We start from the raw sequence: 17,313 nt of genomic DNA on the forward strand, positions 1-17,313 counted from the left end.
CTGGTAAATCCATTTGATAAAATACTAAGTTGTTACATGCTTATAAGATGTATTACTTTATAGTTTTCATTTACTGTGATATATTTTCTAATTTTGATGTCTGGTAATGGTGGCCACATAGAATGAGTTCTGTCTTTTGGAAGTGTCTGTGAAAATTTGATATGTATTATTTTTTAAATGTTTAGTAAAATTCAACAGTAAGTCACCTATGTCTGGGCTTTTCTTTGTGCATAATTTTTCAAATTACTAATTTAATCTCTTTGACATCCGTTGGATCATCAAAAAAGCAGGAGAGTTCCAGAAAAACATCTACTTCTGCTTTATTGACTACACCAAAGCCTTTGACTATATGGGTCACAAAAAACTATGGAAAATTCTTAAAGAGATGGGAATACCAGACTACCTGACCTGCCTCCTGAGAAATCTGTATGCAGATCAAGAAGCAACAGTTAGAACTAGACATGGAACAACAGACTGGTTCCAAATCAGGAAAGGAGTACATCAAGGCTGTATATTGTCACCCTGCTTATTTAACTTATATGCAGAGTATATCATGAGAAATGCCAGACTGGGTGAAGCACAAGGTGAAATCAAGATTGCCGGGAGAAATATCAATAACCTCAGATACGCAGATGACACCACCCTTATGGCAGAAATCGAGAACCAAAGAGGCTCTGGATGAAAGTGAATGAGAAGAGTAAAAAAGTGGGCTTAAAACTCAACATTCAGAAAACTAAGATCATGGCATCCGGTCCCATCACTTCATGGCAAACAGATGGGAAAACAATGCAAACAGTGAGAGACTTTATTTTGGGGCTCCAAAATCACTGCAGATGGTGACTGCAGCCGTGAAATTAAAAGACACTTACTCCTTGGAAGAAAAGTTATGACCAACCTAGACAGCATATTAAAAAGCAGAGACATTAACCTTGCTAACAAAGGTCCGTCTAGTCGAAACTATGACTATTCCAGTAGTCATTTATGGATGTGGGAGTTGGGCTATAAAGAAAGCTGAACACTGAAGAATTAATGCTTTTGAACTGTGGTGTTGGAGAAGACTCTTGAGAGTCCCTAGGAGTTCCCTAGACTGCAAGGAGATCCAACCAGTCCACCCTAAAGGAAAACTGTCCTGAATATCCATTGGAAGGACTGATGCTGAAGCTGAAACTCCAATATTTTGGCCACCTGACGCTAATAACTGACTCATTGGAAAAGACCCTGATGCTGGGAAAGATTGAAAGCAGGAGAAGGGGACAACAAAGGATGAGATGGTTGGATGGCATCACCAACTCAATGGACATGAGTTTGAGTAAGGTCTGCAAGTTGGTGATGGACAGGGAGGCCTGGTGTACTGCAGTCCATGGGGTTGCAAAGAGTCGGACACGACTGAGCGACTGAATTGACTGACTGTTGTAAGTCTATTCAGAGTTCTTTTTCTTCTTAAGTCAGTTTTGGTAATTTGTGTCTTTCTAGGAATTGGTCCATTGCATCTAAATTTTCTAATTTATTGATATACAGCTGATCATAGTATTTCTTTTGATTTCTGTAGAGTCAGTAATGATAGCTCTTTTATTCCTAATTTTAGTAATGAATCTTTTCTCTTTGTTTCTTGGCCAGTCTGACATTTATCAATGTTGTTCATCTTTTCAAAGAACTTTTTATTTTGGTAATTTCTCTCTGTTGTTTTTCTGTTCTTTGTAGTTCATTCATTTCTGCTCTAATCTGTATTATTGCCTTTTTATGTTTGCTTTAGCTTAGTTTGGTCTTCCTTCTTCCAGTGTCTTAAGGTGGGAGGCTGGACTTTTGTTTTGAAATCTTTTTTAATATTATATATAGCTGTAAGTTTTCCTCTAAGTATTGCTTTAGCTGTCATAAGTTTTGGTATCTATGACTTTATTTCTCATTCATCTAAAACTATTTTCTAGTTTGCTTAAAATTTCTTCTTCAACCCATTGGTTAGTTAAGCTAGTGTTTTTGTTTTTTCTGATGTCCACTTATTTGGGGACTTTCTAAATTTTTTGTTGTAGATTTCAATGTTAATTCCATTTTTAGCATTCATTAAAGTTAATGCTTCCAAATACTCTTTAAGATATGGGAAAATGTTTCTGTCACCATTAAAATAATTGGCTCCTACTTACTGAATTTTGCTAAGCATCATTATGATAATAGCCTTTTATACATTGTTACATTTAAATATTCACAACTGAGGCGCAGAGATTAAGTAACTTTCCTAATGTCATATCGCTAAATTCTAAAGCACTTTCCTATAACACCTTTCTGTGTGTTATAATGGTAAATAAAAGCAAGTCAGGATTTCAAATTCTATAAACAAAATAATACAAGTAAATTTAAACAGAATTCTCTTTCAAAAACAGAAAACAGTAATACTAAAGATGATTTGTTTCTCGGAATGGGATGAAAAGTAAGTTTTCCCCTCTATTCCTTTCAAATTTTCTCTAAAAGAGGCATGCTCCATTTGTTAGTTAAAAAGGTATTTTTTAACAAGTTAACCTATTAGTTAGGTAAAGAAATAAAATTTAGGAAAAAGTTAGAAAAATTAAATGGTAAATTTTATTGAAGTTATGAATGTCACTAAAATCTCTAAAATTTACATTTTTCAGTTATGAATCATAGAGCTGAAAATATGATACTGTGCAAAAATACATGCAAGCAAATAGCTGAGCCAGCACATTTTAATTACTACTAATAAAGAGCAACTAAATCAGATCAGTGAGCCTAGAATTATGAGATAAAATTTATGAGAAAAGCAAATTCTGAGAGACAACTGCCAAGAAATGCAATTAAAAAACCAAACATTACTCATTTGGCTATGGTTCTTATTCCTTCATCACTTCTACCCCCTCTTCTCCAGATGGTTTTTATTCCTTCCCTTCCTTCTTTTGCCAAAAGTTTCTTCCCACATTCCCAACGGGAATCATCCCTCCATACTTTAGTTCGTGCATTCATTTGATGAATATTTATTGAGTACTTACGTGCTCTAGATCCTAGATACAGAAATGAAAGTGATACAGAAAGTGATGCTCTGAGATCATAATGTTGTAGGAGAGAACTATGTAAAAATGAGTAGATGCACTGTGACAGGCTTGGATAGAACATCTGAGCACATGATCTTAAAGATGCGTCAGTGTTTATGAGATGGACAAAGGGGAAAAGGTTTCTATAACCAGCACCCAAGTCAAGATATAGAAGATAAATCAACCATACTTCCAAAACAAAAGCCATACCTATGTATAACTTCCCTGGTGGCTCGGTGATAAAGAAACCGCCTGCCAATGAAGGAGACTCTGGTTTGAACCCAGAGTCGGGAAGATTCCCTGGAGAAGGAACTGGCAGCTCCCTCCAGTATTCTTGCCTGGATGATCCCCAAAACAGAGGAGCCTAGCAGGCTACAATCCATGGGGTTGCAAAGAGTCAGACATGACTTAGTGGCTAAACAATAACAACAAAAATACCTCTCAATATATATATATTTAGGAGAGTAGCCTAGGCTAGAAATATTTTGAGGAAGTGTCATGATTCTAATTGGGCTTCCCAGGTGGCTCAGCAGTATAGAATCTGCCTGCAATGCAGGATAGCAGGAAACGCAGTTTCAATCCCTGGATCAGGAAGATGCCCTGGAGGAGGGCATGACAACCCACCCCAGTATTCTTGCCTGGAAACTCCCATGGACAGAGGAGCCTGGAAGGCTACAGTCCATAGCGTCACAAAGAGTCAGACACGACTGGACCAGGTTAGCACACACACACATCATTCTAATCATGATCACGACATAGTTTCTCACTTTTCAACCACTTGAAATTTGGCAATTTGATCTTTGCCACCATTGATTTTGCCTGTTCTAGAACTTAGAATCATACATACATACTCTTTTGTGTCTTCCTTCTACCACTCAGCATAGTGCTTTTGAGATTCATCCATGTTATTGCTTGTTATTAGTACTTCATTCCTTTTCATTGCTGAGTAGCAATAGCAAAATATTGTGTATATCAATCTATCATGGTTTATCAGTTTATCTGTAGATGGACATTAGAGTTTCACTCTGGAGAATTGCAAGCATTCTTATATTAATGCATACCTTTTTGTGGACATGTTTTTCTCTTGAATAAATATCTAAGGATGAATTTCTAGGTCATAGGTTAGCTAGATGATAAACTTGACAAGAAACTACCAAACTATTTTCAAAGTGGCTGTTCCATTTTATGGGGCTTCCCAGGATGGACAGGGAGGCCTGGCGTGCTGTGATTCATGGGGTCGCAAAGAGCCAGACATGACTGAGCAACTGAACTGAACAGGTAGTGCTAGTGAGAGAACCTGCCTGCCATTGCAGGATACGTAAGAGACACAGGTTCAATCCCAGGGTCGGGAAGATCCCCTGGAGGAGGGCATGGGAACTCACTCCAGTGTTCTTGCCTGGAGAATCCCATGGACTGGTGGGCTACGGTCCATAGGGTCACAGAGAGTTGGATGTGAGTGAAGCAACTTAGCATGCAGGCGCACATACCGTTTTGCATTTGCACTAACAATTTAGGTGAGAGTTTCACTTGCTTCACATCCTTCTTGTTGTTCAGTCACCAAGTCATGTATAACTCTGCAGCCCCATGGACTGCAGCACACCAGGCTTCCCTCTCCTTCAGTATCTCCCGGAATTTGCTCAAACTCATGTCCGTTGAGTTGATGATGCCATTTTCTTTGTTGTATAATTTAGCAGAATTCTCTGTTCTCTTTTTTTCTGTAAGGTGGTAGTTAGATCTAGAGGTTTGATTAGACTCAGATCCTTTAGCCAAAGAAGGTTTTCTTTTCTTTTGAGAGTAGAGGTTTACAGAACTACTTCGTAGTGATTTTTTGTTCTCCCATCAGGGAGCACATATCATCCGGTTGGCTTTGTGTGTGTGTGATGTTACCAGCTACTGATGCTCAGCGCCTAGCATCAAGTCATTAGACTGGCACACCGAACACTGGGGCACTGTTACAGACGCAGTTATGTGCACACACATCCATTTCAGCACACTTCTGGAAACAGACGGGCCTCAGGCCCACTCTTGTCTTTTCTTTAACAATCTCATTGTCTCATCATTAACTTCTTGGACCTCTCTTGTTTGAAACTTCTCTTTTTTCTGTGTGAAAACATGATGTGTATAATAAAAAGGAATCACTGAAACTTACAATAGCAACTTTCCAAAGGGAACACAATTATTTTAGAGGAGAGACAAGAATGAACTAAGAGGAAAGAAGCCTTTATAAGATAAAGAAGTCACAAAGAAAGGTGTATCTGAGCTCAGTACACACTTAAATCTGAATCCACCCAGAGAAAATTTATGTCATGAAGGTGACTTTTTAGAGCTATCAAACATTTGAAGCTTGAAAAATTAGTACAGGAAAAAGAAAAACCTTAAAATGCCCCTCATTTTAAAGTTTTCTGCGTGAAAACTCAGTATTCACTCACGTGCTTTTTAAGAATGTCAAATTTGAATGGGAGAAGGAGCAATTTGAATTTGGTTTGTTTCCTTTCCTCATGAAGTGCGTATTTTATCTTACACCTGTTCAGCAATGCCATTACGCTCAGGGTCAGGCCGGGCAGCTGTGCCATTTGACGTAGCAGCTTAGAGACTTCTGAGTGACAGTGATAGTCTGCTGTCCCCTAGGAGCGTTCTGATGTCTGTCACAACATGAAAGGTATTCATTTAACAGAGACACAACAGAATCAGATAAACAAGGCACGTGGATCTGACTGATTGCAAGGACTGGGGAGAGACGTTTCCTCTCATTCAATTAACGATAAAAAATATTTACACCAAGAAGAATTGAAATCGGGCTATCCTCTCATCCCATAGTGTGGGGGTTAGGAAGGGGGTTCTTTTATTTTAAGATATCGAGATATAATCCACATGGTGTGTGATTCACACACTTAAAAGTGTCCAGCGCAGTGTTGTTTAGTGTATTCACAGGGTTATGCAGCTACCACTACCATCTAATTTTAGAACATTTTCATCTCTCCTAGAACCAACACTACGCCCATTAGCTGTCACTTCCCATTCTCTGCACCCCCTAGCTTCCCTCAGCCCCAACCAACCACTATTTACTTTGTTTATAGCTTTGCTTGTCTTGGGCAATTACTTTTTAAATGTTATTCATAATCTGTTCCACTAAAATCCTTTTCCTTATTTTTTTACATTACCGTAAGAACAAGAACAATAGAATGGAGCCCTCAAAAACATGAAAGGGTCTCAAAAAATTGTAGCAGGGTTTCCCACAAAAATGTTACAGCCAGTAGCATCTGATGGTTTAAATAAATAATTGTCAAGCAGTGAAGCCGTGGGAAGAAGACAGATTACAGTATCATTTGAGTCAGATGCCAATGATTTTAAATATAAACTTGAAACAGGCCTGAGCTGCTGAACCTTTTCTTGCTCTTAAGAACAGCAGTTTTTGCAACCAGGAATATTTGCAAATTCAAGTGCTAACTTCACTGCTTACCAGCTCTATGTCTCTGGGCAAAAAACAGGAGGTTTGTAAATTTTAGTTTCCTCATCTGTGGTATGAGAACAATGATGGTTCCAATGTCATCAAGTTAGTGTGGAGAGTCGCGTATGCAGAGCCTTTAGACACACATGATAAGTGCTCTGCAAATGTTAGAGCCAAGCATAGCACATAATAACTGCTCAGCAAATTCAGTTGTTGTCTTTTTATCACTTCTGTTCATAAGAACTCAGTAATCTAGGTTAAATTCCACAACGGAATGCTTGGGTATACCAACTTTTCACTTGCCACACGTGATTGATATTTTCAAAATCTCTACTCAAAGAAGCTTTCTGACATGAAAACAATGGATTGGAATTTAAGATACTGTAACTTAGGGAAAACCACCATTGATCAAGTATGATTAATAAAGCTATAGATTAGCCTACGGTTGCTTTAGAGCGACGTATTCCATGAATAGTAAAAGTGTTCATTTATTATTCTCACCTAACATTCGTGTAACAGATTTTCCTTTTCTAAATTAAAAGAAAAAATAAACAGCAATGAAAAAAAGCTTATATAATGGTAAATATTATACATGTCCAATAAAATAAAGAATAGATTAGAGCATTATAAACTACATATAATCTCTTCTAGTTGAAATGTTTAACTAAGATCTTTAATATATGACTTTTAAATCTGTGCATGTGAACTGAAGTTGCGATTTGGTTCTGTGTCCATAAATTAAGGCAATGTGACCCCCAACAAATGATTCCATTGCCCTTTCTTTAGTATGAAATGGCTTTGGGTAATAGACTGATATGTTAGATAATTTTATTTTTGAGTAATTATTGTGCATTTTCTGTTCTTTTGAAAAGTGTGGTGCTAAATATTATGATGTCCCAATCAGATGACTCATGATACACAACATTTTCATACTCCGGAAATGTTAACACATTACAGTCCTTGCCTTGAAAATATAAAAGAATGAATCACAAACAACACATTTTCATTTTCCTTTGACCCTGTGAGACAATTTAAACAATGTGGTTTGCATGCAGCACCCTGTGGCCCTCAGAGGCCTCCACATTGTCCATTTATGTCTACATTTTAACCCCAGGCTTTACTCCTCTTGGCATTGTTTAGTATTTGCATGAAAATGTGTGTGTGTGTGTGTTTTTTCTTTGCATGACAAGTCACCCGTAATGTTGGAGTTAAATGTCTAACATACCTTGCAATATCACATGTCATTAATTCTTACATGATATTTTTTTCTTTTATTTTCAGTTACTGAAGTGTAAATATGCTTGAAATGTAAAAGTGGCATGAAACTGGAGTGATGCAAGAATATTTAATGTTCCTTTAAGAACTTACCATTTTTTAACTGGGAAAATTTGGGGGGCGTTCCCAGCCTTGTCTTTGGACACCAATCCCTCAATTACAAATTATGATAAAACTATTCCGAACACAAGTGCTGTCAGTAGAGTAATAAATTCTGAAGTGATACTCTTTTTTTCCCATGAGAATGTTTTTCTAGTTCTTGAATATGAAGTATAAAATGTGTCCCCTAACTTCAGAATTTATTAGATATTTGATTTATTGGTTTCCTTAAAGCCTTCTTAATAGTACATAAAATTTAGCTCAACTGACTTTGGTGACATTTCCTAATAACTAAAAACGTAATGAGTTACTGAATGACAGCACCAATATTTCAGTGTTTTGCTGCTGCTGCTGCTAAGTCACTTCAGTCGTGTCCGACTCTGCGTGACCCCATAGACGGCAGCCCACCAGGCTCCCCCGATAGTGCTTTAATGTTTTCTAAATGAACATAACTATCAAAATGGATATTTGATATAGGAGTGCATGAATATACAAAGAAAATAAGTTATTTACAACATTTTGTCAAGCATCTAATTCATAAGAGCACATAACTGTTCCAGCCAATGGGCTGAAAAATACCGTTCTCTCCAAGTAGTCACCCTGCTGGCTCTGCATTTATTCCTGCCAGCTGCCGTTGCTAAAATCATGTTAGATACCCCTTGTCAAATTACCTTCAGTCTTTGGCACATTAATACCTATGTAGTTACAAATCTCGTTTCTTGGAGAGAGAGAGAGAGACACTCGGAGCCAAATTAGTCAAATAAGCTGGCAAACATATTTTTAAATGATATGTGAATATAAAATTACCAAGATGTACATGGCTTCTAGAAATGACTGAGAACGTGTTTCCCAAAGAAGAACCCCAGAAAGCATTTCCATAAGAGCAACAATGGGAATAAATGAAATTTTCTTAAGGAGTCTTTTCAGGCAAGCATCTGATATTCACTTGAAGAAAACAAGTTCTGATACGTGTATTCTGTTATGTCTGTCTGTACTGCTTTAAATTGCACCTCATTTAAGATAACAGTGGTTTTCATTTTCAAGGCCAGTTCTTCCATTATTTTTTATCATATCGGAATATAGATAAGTGGCCATTGTATCTCCCTTCCTTGAATGAATATCAGGTTCCTGCCTCATTAGCAGCAATTGTGACAGGTTTTGGTTGATGGTGTCTTGACTGTCACCAGCGAGCTCCGTGTTATTGGCAACCGACTCAGCCTCTCTGTGCCTCTGGCTCCCTGCCTACGAAGGAGGGCTTGAAGCTGAATTATCTTTAAAATCTCTTTTGATTGAAAATATAATACTATAATTATCATCTATCTGTGTGAGAACTATAATTATCATATATCATAAATCCACACACATCTCTGAGGTTTTAATTAAATTCAAACTGAAGTAACTCAAATTCATGTTATCGAAAAAGATACCTAGACACTGGTGTGTCCGGTGTTTCTAATAGAGTCCTTTCTACCTGATGATGATAATCAGGATGACATTTGTGTATCACTGTGTTTACACTGCCTTATGTGAGTCTCACATCCTAAGAGCTGCTCTCGCGATCCTCACGATACAGATGAAGAAGACGCTGAGGTTCAGAGAGATTCACTTGCCCGTCTAAGGTGTTGAACTAGCAAGTTACAGATCTGGACAGAGACTCTGGGTCTTCTACTTCCAATATAATACTCGTCTCCTCCATCATCATTTACCTGCAACCAGTCTTTTATTTAATTAGGAGATGGTTTTTCCAAAGTGTCATTATTTGGAATTTACACTCCTGGAAACTAAACTCTGCTTGAAGGGGCCCTCCCACACCCCTTTAGACTATCCACTTGCGTCACGACAGCTCTCTCTGCTTTTACAAACTAGTTGTTTTGTCAGCATGAGTGTGACAACAATTAGACGTCCCCTGTTTTTGCCCCATGCCTTTTCTCCTTCACAGTCATTCAATGACAAGCGTAAAAAGAGCTTCATCTTTTCACGAAAATTCCCATTCTACAAGAACAAGGAGCAGAGTGAGCAGGAAACCAGTGATCCTGAACGTAAGTAGATTCTCGAAGAGAATGTCACCTGCAACACAAGAGAAAAAAAAAAAATCCTTCACGGTCAACACGCATGACGTAGGCTGCCCCACGCCACACGCCTAGGCAAACAAACACGGCAGGCAGGCAGGTCAGGGCTTACTACTGTGACCAGTGTTTGCCTGCAGTCTGGATCCCTCCCTGGACGGAGCTCTTTTTTCTACAGAATGCATTGGAAAGGGACCTGAGGAAGCGGGGGACTTGGCTTCCAAACAGCATTTTTTTATCTGTGACCAAGACTGTGTCTGGTTCACCTTTTCTATCATGCAACTCTCCAAGGGCTTGAGACAACTTCTTTTCTGGACAGAAACCTTAGATTCCATTGCCACATGTATTGTTTTGGAGTGCTAGCTAACTGGGAGTGATCAAATTCCCCTCTATCGGTTACTAGCATTTGTTCACTCTTTCCCTCACAGTGAGCTTATCTTGGGATAACTGAGCTTATTCTTATGTTCAATCTAAGCATCGGCCGTGAATCTTGGAATGGGTCCTTGGTCTCAGCGGTACGTTGCTGTGGCAATATTGACAATGGGTTAAAAACGGCTCTTGTTGACTCTTTATCTTTTTCATGACAACCTTCTGCTTAAACCTTTCGAGTTGCAATGCGAATCCTCAAGTCTCAGCCCAGGGAGTTTGGGGTGAGATTTGTTTCCTAAGAAGAGAGCGAGGGATCCAGACTGCTCCAGCAACACGGTCTGTCATGGTAGTATCCGTTTCAACTCCACTGACTTCTTCCTTCCTCTTCCGTGGCTGTTCTCCCTCTCTCATTGCTCTCTCTGGGGACTTCCATGCAGGACATCCCCGGATTAGGTGACGACGGTTATGGAACAAAGACTCTGAGTAAGTTCCCAGGAATGGTCACTGTAACTTTTCTTTTCTTTTTCTTTCCTTTTGAGTTTGGCTTTTGTTCCTTTTCTCGAGGGCCTTTTCACTCCTAGCATGCACAAGATACGAGTTTTATTTGTTACCTAGCTGTGAATGCTCCTACCAAGTAATTTTCAACTGTTTTGTTCTGCATGTCAGCATTTAAAAACAAAGTGTCTCAGGCACTGTAACTTCCGTTGCAGTTCACACCTTCCCTTTCTGGCCGTGCGATGTGACCAACATGGTCCTGATGCCAGCCATGGCATCCTTGCTCTGTCGCCTAGTACCTCCCAGGGAGCAAGAAGCCATGTTGAAAGAAAGGGCGAGTTCAATGCTCTGGAACAGGAAAGCGGAAATGTATTTTATGTTCTCTCTTCTGGCTTTTCATGTAGACATATTTAATGACCTTGCCAAATTCCATAATTGGGTTATACTTTGCTATTAGTAAAGGAGCTACTTTATAGTCAAAAGGAACATGCATTCTCAAAAAGTAAATATTAAGCTATTTGATCTTCCATGAATAATTCCTTGCTATTAACTTTGACTGATTTTTTTTTTCTGACTTGCAGTGATCCTGCTTGAAACGTTTGTATGATAAAGTTTTAGATATATATTAATATGTTTTTCTATCGGTGATTTATTACTGCATTGCATAACCAGATCTTCATTTTATAGCTTAGAGTGGAAATTAAAGTATATCAAACTAAAATTTTTCTAGTTATTAATGCCTTTATTCTGTGTCTCATTGCACTTAATAAAAATAACAATTCTGTGTTTTAATATACTATGATTTTTCTGTCTTTGACACTAACCCCATTGTGTAGGCACCAATGAAATAAGAACCATTTGTGTCTTTCGCAGCTGCATCACATGTTCATTTTTGTTTGTTTCGTTTTAATTTAACAGCTATGGGCAATATTTTTAGAAGCTGTTCATTTCATTGCTAAGAAACAAAATAACATTGAGCTGGACTTTGTTTTCAAGAGCTGGTTATATAACCCTGCGTAATGATACCCTTCATCCTTCAAATTGTTAATTTGGATTTTTTTTTAAGATATGTATATTTAGAAAATAAAATCTGATCAAGAATAACTGCTGATCTCCTTAAAGATGAAAACTTTATCTTTGAGTCTCTATACAGAATATGTCTTGAAATTTTTCTTGAATTGGTGGCTGAAATTCAAGTGTTGATTTCAACATTATCCAGTTAGCATCAAGTACCACCAGGGAGAATTTCTAAATTTTCTGTGGGGTTGGGTAGCATTTTAATATATTGTTAATAAATGAACATCTCTTGCTGTTGGAGAGTCGAAAGTATGTGATGCCTTTTTAAATCCAGAGTGATGCCCTTTTAAATCTGAAGGTTTATTTACTCTCCAAAATTGAATATATTACACTAAGTAAAGTTATCTGCCAGTTAACACTACTGGTGGCCATAATTTAGACTTTAGCTGGAACATATTTTTAATTTCTTTTCACCTGCAAAATAGAAAAATTCTGTTAAACAATATCTTAACATTAAGAGAGATTGGTTGTTAAATAAACAGCCATATGGTTCTAAATTTTTCTAGTGTAGCTTCATTCTGAATTATTTTAAAAGTGAAAATCAAAAACAAAAAAAACTATCATCTTCAAATGAAGGATGCTTGAGATAATCATGCTCATGAAGATAAGCCATTGTTGGGTATGTGCTTTGACTTTTCAGTAACAAGACAGATTTGTACTGATTCATCACACTTACTTTCCTAGTGCCCCTTTGCACTTGTAACATGTGTACCTAAATTAATAATGCAGTTCTCATCAAACTCCCACACAAAAAGAAATGATTCCAGTCAATTTAACCCATGCTTTAATTTTCATTAGTTTCATGCTCTAAAATCAGTCCGTCCAGGATGCATTAACTAACTCAACTGTAGAAGTCCTTTCACAATCCACGTGTATCACATCACACAGTATACTTTAAAATATATGACAATTTTATTTGTCAATTATACCTTAATGATGCTAAAAAATGAAAATTAATCCATCCAACTGGCAAGAATCTATAATAGCAAATACATTTCAAAGCACTTTTTTTAACTGTTAGAGAATAACATTATATATTCTTTTCCTTTTTTCTAAAGATTTTGCAACAGTTGTCCCTTTTTTAAAAGCTGAAGGTATTGCTAATGATCTTCACAGATCAAATAGTCGAGTATTCTTCATTCAGTTAGCCTGATAAACAAAGAAGTTGATAAATTGATGGATTTATCTTCTATAACTTAATAAATAGTACAGATAAATTATTTTGGAAATAAAAGCCCTAAATCTGGCACATAATCAGTACATCCCCCTGCTATGCTAGTTAAATTGTGTTTTGTGGAAAAAAATTTTGAAATATCACTGTATACTTGTACAGTCATTCAACCAGAGTTAAAAACATGCTTTGTGCCAGAACCTGTGCTTGGTATTAGACCATTTATCTTCTGCCTGTTCTAATTCCTCCAGAACCTGAACCTAAGAGCTATCCAAGCAAAAATCTTAAAAACAAGGAAATATTGAACTGATTCATAAAACACTTTACAGTGACTCATTTCTTCCTCCAAGGTTTCCTACATACTCAATGAAGCAGGAAACTTCTTCAGCAATCCCTTTCATCTTGTGAATTAGTTTAGGGAGTATTTAAATAGAAATAAAATGAAAGGGATTCCAGGGAGGGATCAACTGGAAATTTGAAATGCAATATTCCTGCAAAATGCCTAACAGCAAAATAAAGCAACAAAAAGCCTGTAAGAAACCAGTCCTTACCCACCAGAAGCTCCTGAAATTATAATCAGGAACATCCAGTTCAGACACGTTGACCTTTGTAATAAGAATCTGGAAAATCAGAGCTACACGAATGGGTCAAAGTATTTATAAAAAGAGAAGTGCTTAGATGAAAAGTATGCATTTTTTTATGATTAAAAATACTTTCCTATTTGCTAATAAAAATAGGACACAGCAATCAAGCAGTAGCTCCCCGGAAAATAAAGTTTTCATCTTCATCTTATCTGAATTTTCTTAATGCGTCTCCTCTGCAGCCTTACTTGCCTTTCGCTCACATTTCTAGTAGCCTTGCATGGTGTTTCTTTAAGTTCTGGCTGCTCTCCAATGCTTGGTATCTCTTTAATTTGCTGTGCTGTTCTTGCAGAACATGTTTCTTCTAATGCCAGCGATAGCGAAAGTAGCTACCGTAAGTTATTGCTTTGGTTTGTGATTCTTTTCTTTCTGCCCCCTTGCCTGCGGTATTCATTTCAGATTTTTGCTGTTGTTTTTCAATTGCTGCCCTTTATCATCCTCATCCAAAGCAAATGGCTTGAAATGAAATCATCATTTGATGTGGAAAGATACAAAAGACACGAGAGCCGTGGGTGAACTAGTGTCATGTGTACAAGGTTGTGGAATTGCTAATAAATTATTCCAGCCTCAGCTGGCTGTGGCCTGGTGATGCAATTCTCCTACAGAAGGTGGGGGAAAAAATTTTTTTTGGATTTTGACATTCTGTCCTCCAAAATAATTTATACACCCTGCAGAAAGGTTGAAAAGTCATCAGGGTTTTATTTTCCTTTTCATTTTGCCTTTTCCTTTCTGTGCCTGGCTCCCCTTTGCAAGAGAAAGCCTGATAAATTACAGTGTTCCTTTTAAATGAGTATGAACCTTGTATATCTCTTCTCTCCTTGATTAATATTTTGAGATAGATACTGTGTTATATCTAACTTTAAATTTTGATGGTTGGGAAGAGATGAAAAAGTTTCATCCTCTAATGTTGAAGGAACTCGCATTTTCTTTAAAAGTGAACAATCTTGGATGAGAAAGCTTAACTGAAAAGGTAGGTAACTATTTAAAAATTATTTCTGATTTTTGTTTGGTCACCTCAAGCCATTTGCTGAGTGATAAAAGAATATTCACCAAATGCCAATCACATCCTTTTTTCTGTTCTGGTGGTTTCTTACCACATACAGGTTTTTGGTGACTAAAATAAGTACATTTATTGCTCTTATCCTTGCAATTTCGATATTTACTTTGTACTCAGTGAAATGGGTTACTCAAAAAGCAACTACTGATATTAGAAAATTGCAGGCCCAATACTTATGACCCTCAGCTACCAAGACAGATATCAGTTGGAGGTTTTTGGTTTTGGTTTGGGGTTTTTTTGTTTTGTTTTGTTTTTGGTCTTTTTGCTTGTATTAATTGAAGATAAGCATAGAAGAACAGAATAACTTTTATTTTTGTTTTTTCCACTACAGCATGGTAATTTATAAAACCATGCCCCTTTTTGAGGTGGAGTGCCAAATAGTGTTCTTGAAGTGTGACAAGTTCAATTTGGATCTTGAGAAAGGCTCTAAATAATCAAATTGGTGGGGAAATAGGTGGGGAAAGGGTACAAGAGAGGAAGGATGACAGATGGAGGGAGTAGGGGCCAGAGGAGGCCCCTCTGGCAGATGAAGCATGCCACAGAATGAAATGAATAAAAGTTGCAATGAGATACCTTTGATCAACCAAATATTAGAACCCCCTCGTTTGCTTCCTCAATGGAATGATAAATCCTGTTGATGAATTAAAGCTTTCTTGTTTTTAACACGATCTTTAACATCTTCACAGTCTTCCTACTCTTATACTTTTATGATTATCCAAATTGGGAAAATATTTGCCTCTCCCATATCTTCATTTGGTTCTAAAACAAAGAAACCTGGCTGGTTAAGAAGTGACCAAAGGCTGTCTTTCCTGTGCCTGAGTTACCGACAATTCAGTATTAGGAAAATATAACTTATTTGTTGAGTTTCATGGAGACCCTTGGCCCTAATTTCTTGGATGTTCAGTTTTCAGTTTTTACGTGTTGTGCTTCCATCCTGTAGAAACAGAGAAATGGAAAACATCAAATTTTGTTCTTGCAATCCCTTTTATGGAACATATACTTTCCACAAAAGTATACTTTTATGGAACTACCTTTTCCTTCAGAAATCTGTGTTTAGAATATTTCAGAGGCCTTCCTCTTCTTCAGAGATGAGCATGTTCTTTCCAGAATCATTGTTATAAAAATTGCAACAAGGCTTTCAGCTGTTTGACAAGTTTTTGATTGCAGTGCTCCAAGTTGACATCAATAATTCTTCTCACTCTCAAATAGTAGGTGCACATAAAGGTTTATTGAGTGAATAAAGGAAACACTTGCAAACAGCTTAAATTATCTATGAGAAGAGAGAAGAGTTGGAACTGTACTATTACTAGAGAAAATGTAGAGTCTAATAGTCTGTATTAACTTGAATCTCCTCTGAGGGTACAGAAAGCTAGCCATTCAAATTGCTTTCTTTACAAATGAAAAAAGGTAAGAGCCTTGTCATAGCTTAGTGAAAGTGAAGTCGCTCAGTCGTGTCCGACTCTTTGCGACCCTGTGGACTGTAGCCCCCAGGCTCCTCCGTCCATGGGATTCTCCAGGCAAGAATACTGGAGTGGGTTGCCATTTCCTTGTCCAGGAGATCTTCCCGACCCAGGGATCGAACCCAGGTCTCCCACATTGTAGGCAGATGCTTTTAACCTCTGAGCCACCAGAGGAGAAAAAAATGGATATTTCTTTTTCCAGGATAGAAATATGAGGAATTACAGAGGACTATTTCTTAGTTCATTCAGCACCCGCTCTATGTCATGCTCTCTCAGGCACCTTAAGACTCAATGTAAGTCTCAGTGAACTCTGGAACTCAGCACAGGTAAAGAGGGAGAGCAATCAATACATTAAGAAAGCATAAAGTATGGCCGTTTCTAGCATAAAAGTCTGGCCCGAGAATAGTGGGGCTTCAGAGATAATTTCAGAGGAGGGGACTTTGAGCTGAGCTTTGCAAAGATGAGGCACTTGCTAGCTAAGTAAAATTGAAGAAGAAACTCACCAGGAAAGGCATTGGCATAACTAAAAACACAAAGGCTTGGAACAGACACAGTTTTTCCAGAAAGTACAGTTTCAAATCAAACCAGGCTGGATTTTTCTATTGAATTCCTGGCTGTTGCTATAATTATGACTTTTATATTTTATGAATAGCAATGTAGACAAATAAAATAACACCTCTTTTCACTCATTTTCATTTTTTTTTTTTAACTCTTAGAACCATGTCTGCTCAGGACAAAATGGCTAAAAAAATAGTCAGTGGTTAGAAAGACTGGCAGGCTTCCCAGGTGGCACTAGTGGTAGGAGACATAAGAGATGGGGGTTCAGTCCCTGGGTCAGGAAGATCCCCTGGAGGAGGGCATGGCAACCCACTCTAGTATTCTTGCCTGGAGAACCCCCATGGACAGAGGAGCCTGGTGGGCTACATACAGTCCACAGGGTCACAAGGAGCGAGGCACGACTGAAACAACACCCACACACAGAAAGACGGGCCCAGGCCGGGGTGTTACATTCTGGAGTTACAGACTGTGCCAGCCTTACTCGAAAGCCTCAAATATTTCTGAGACACGTATACATGCACACGAATTTACACCAACCTCAATTTCTAATAAATAGCTCAGA

The 17,313-nt window shown here is 37.8% G+C and overlaps 1 protein-coding gene across 7 annotated transcripts in view; it reads left to right on the forward strand.

The window, feature by feature from the left end:
* The window catches only part of DLG2 (discs large MAGUK scaffold protein 2), a 1,083,296-nt gene that overhangs the window by 1,043,227 nt on the left and 22,756 nt on the right, over positions 1-17,313 (forward strand). For 4 of the 7 annotated variants that reach the window (XM_070365266.1, XM_070365264.1, XM_070365262.1 and 1 more), the window contains one exon: positions 9,797-9,896. In XM_070365266.1, coding sequence (XP_070221367.1) covers positions 9,797-9,896 — 100 coding nt within the window. Of the gene's footprint in view, positions 1-9,796; positions 9,897-10,729; positions 10,776-17,313 lie in introns of all 7 variants that reach the window. The other 3 variants (XM_070365267.1, XM_070365265.1, XM_070365263.1) reach the window with 1 other exon arrangement.

This window comes from Bos mutus, chromosome 29 (genome assembly GCF_027580195.1).
Source record: "Bos mutus isolate GX-2022 chromosome 29, NWIPB_WYAK_1.1, whole genome shotgun sequence".
NCBI classification, from domain to species: Eukaryota; Metazoa; Chordata; class Mammalia; order Artiodactyla; family Bovidae; genus Bos; species Bos mutus.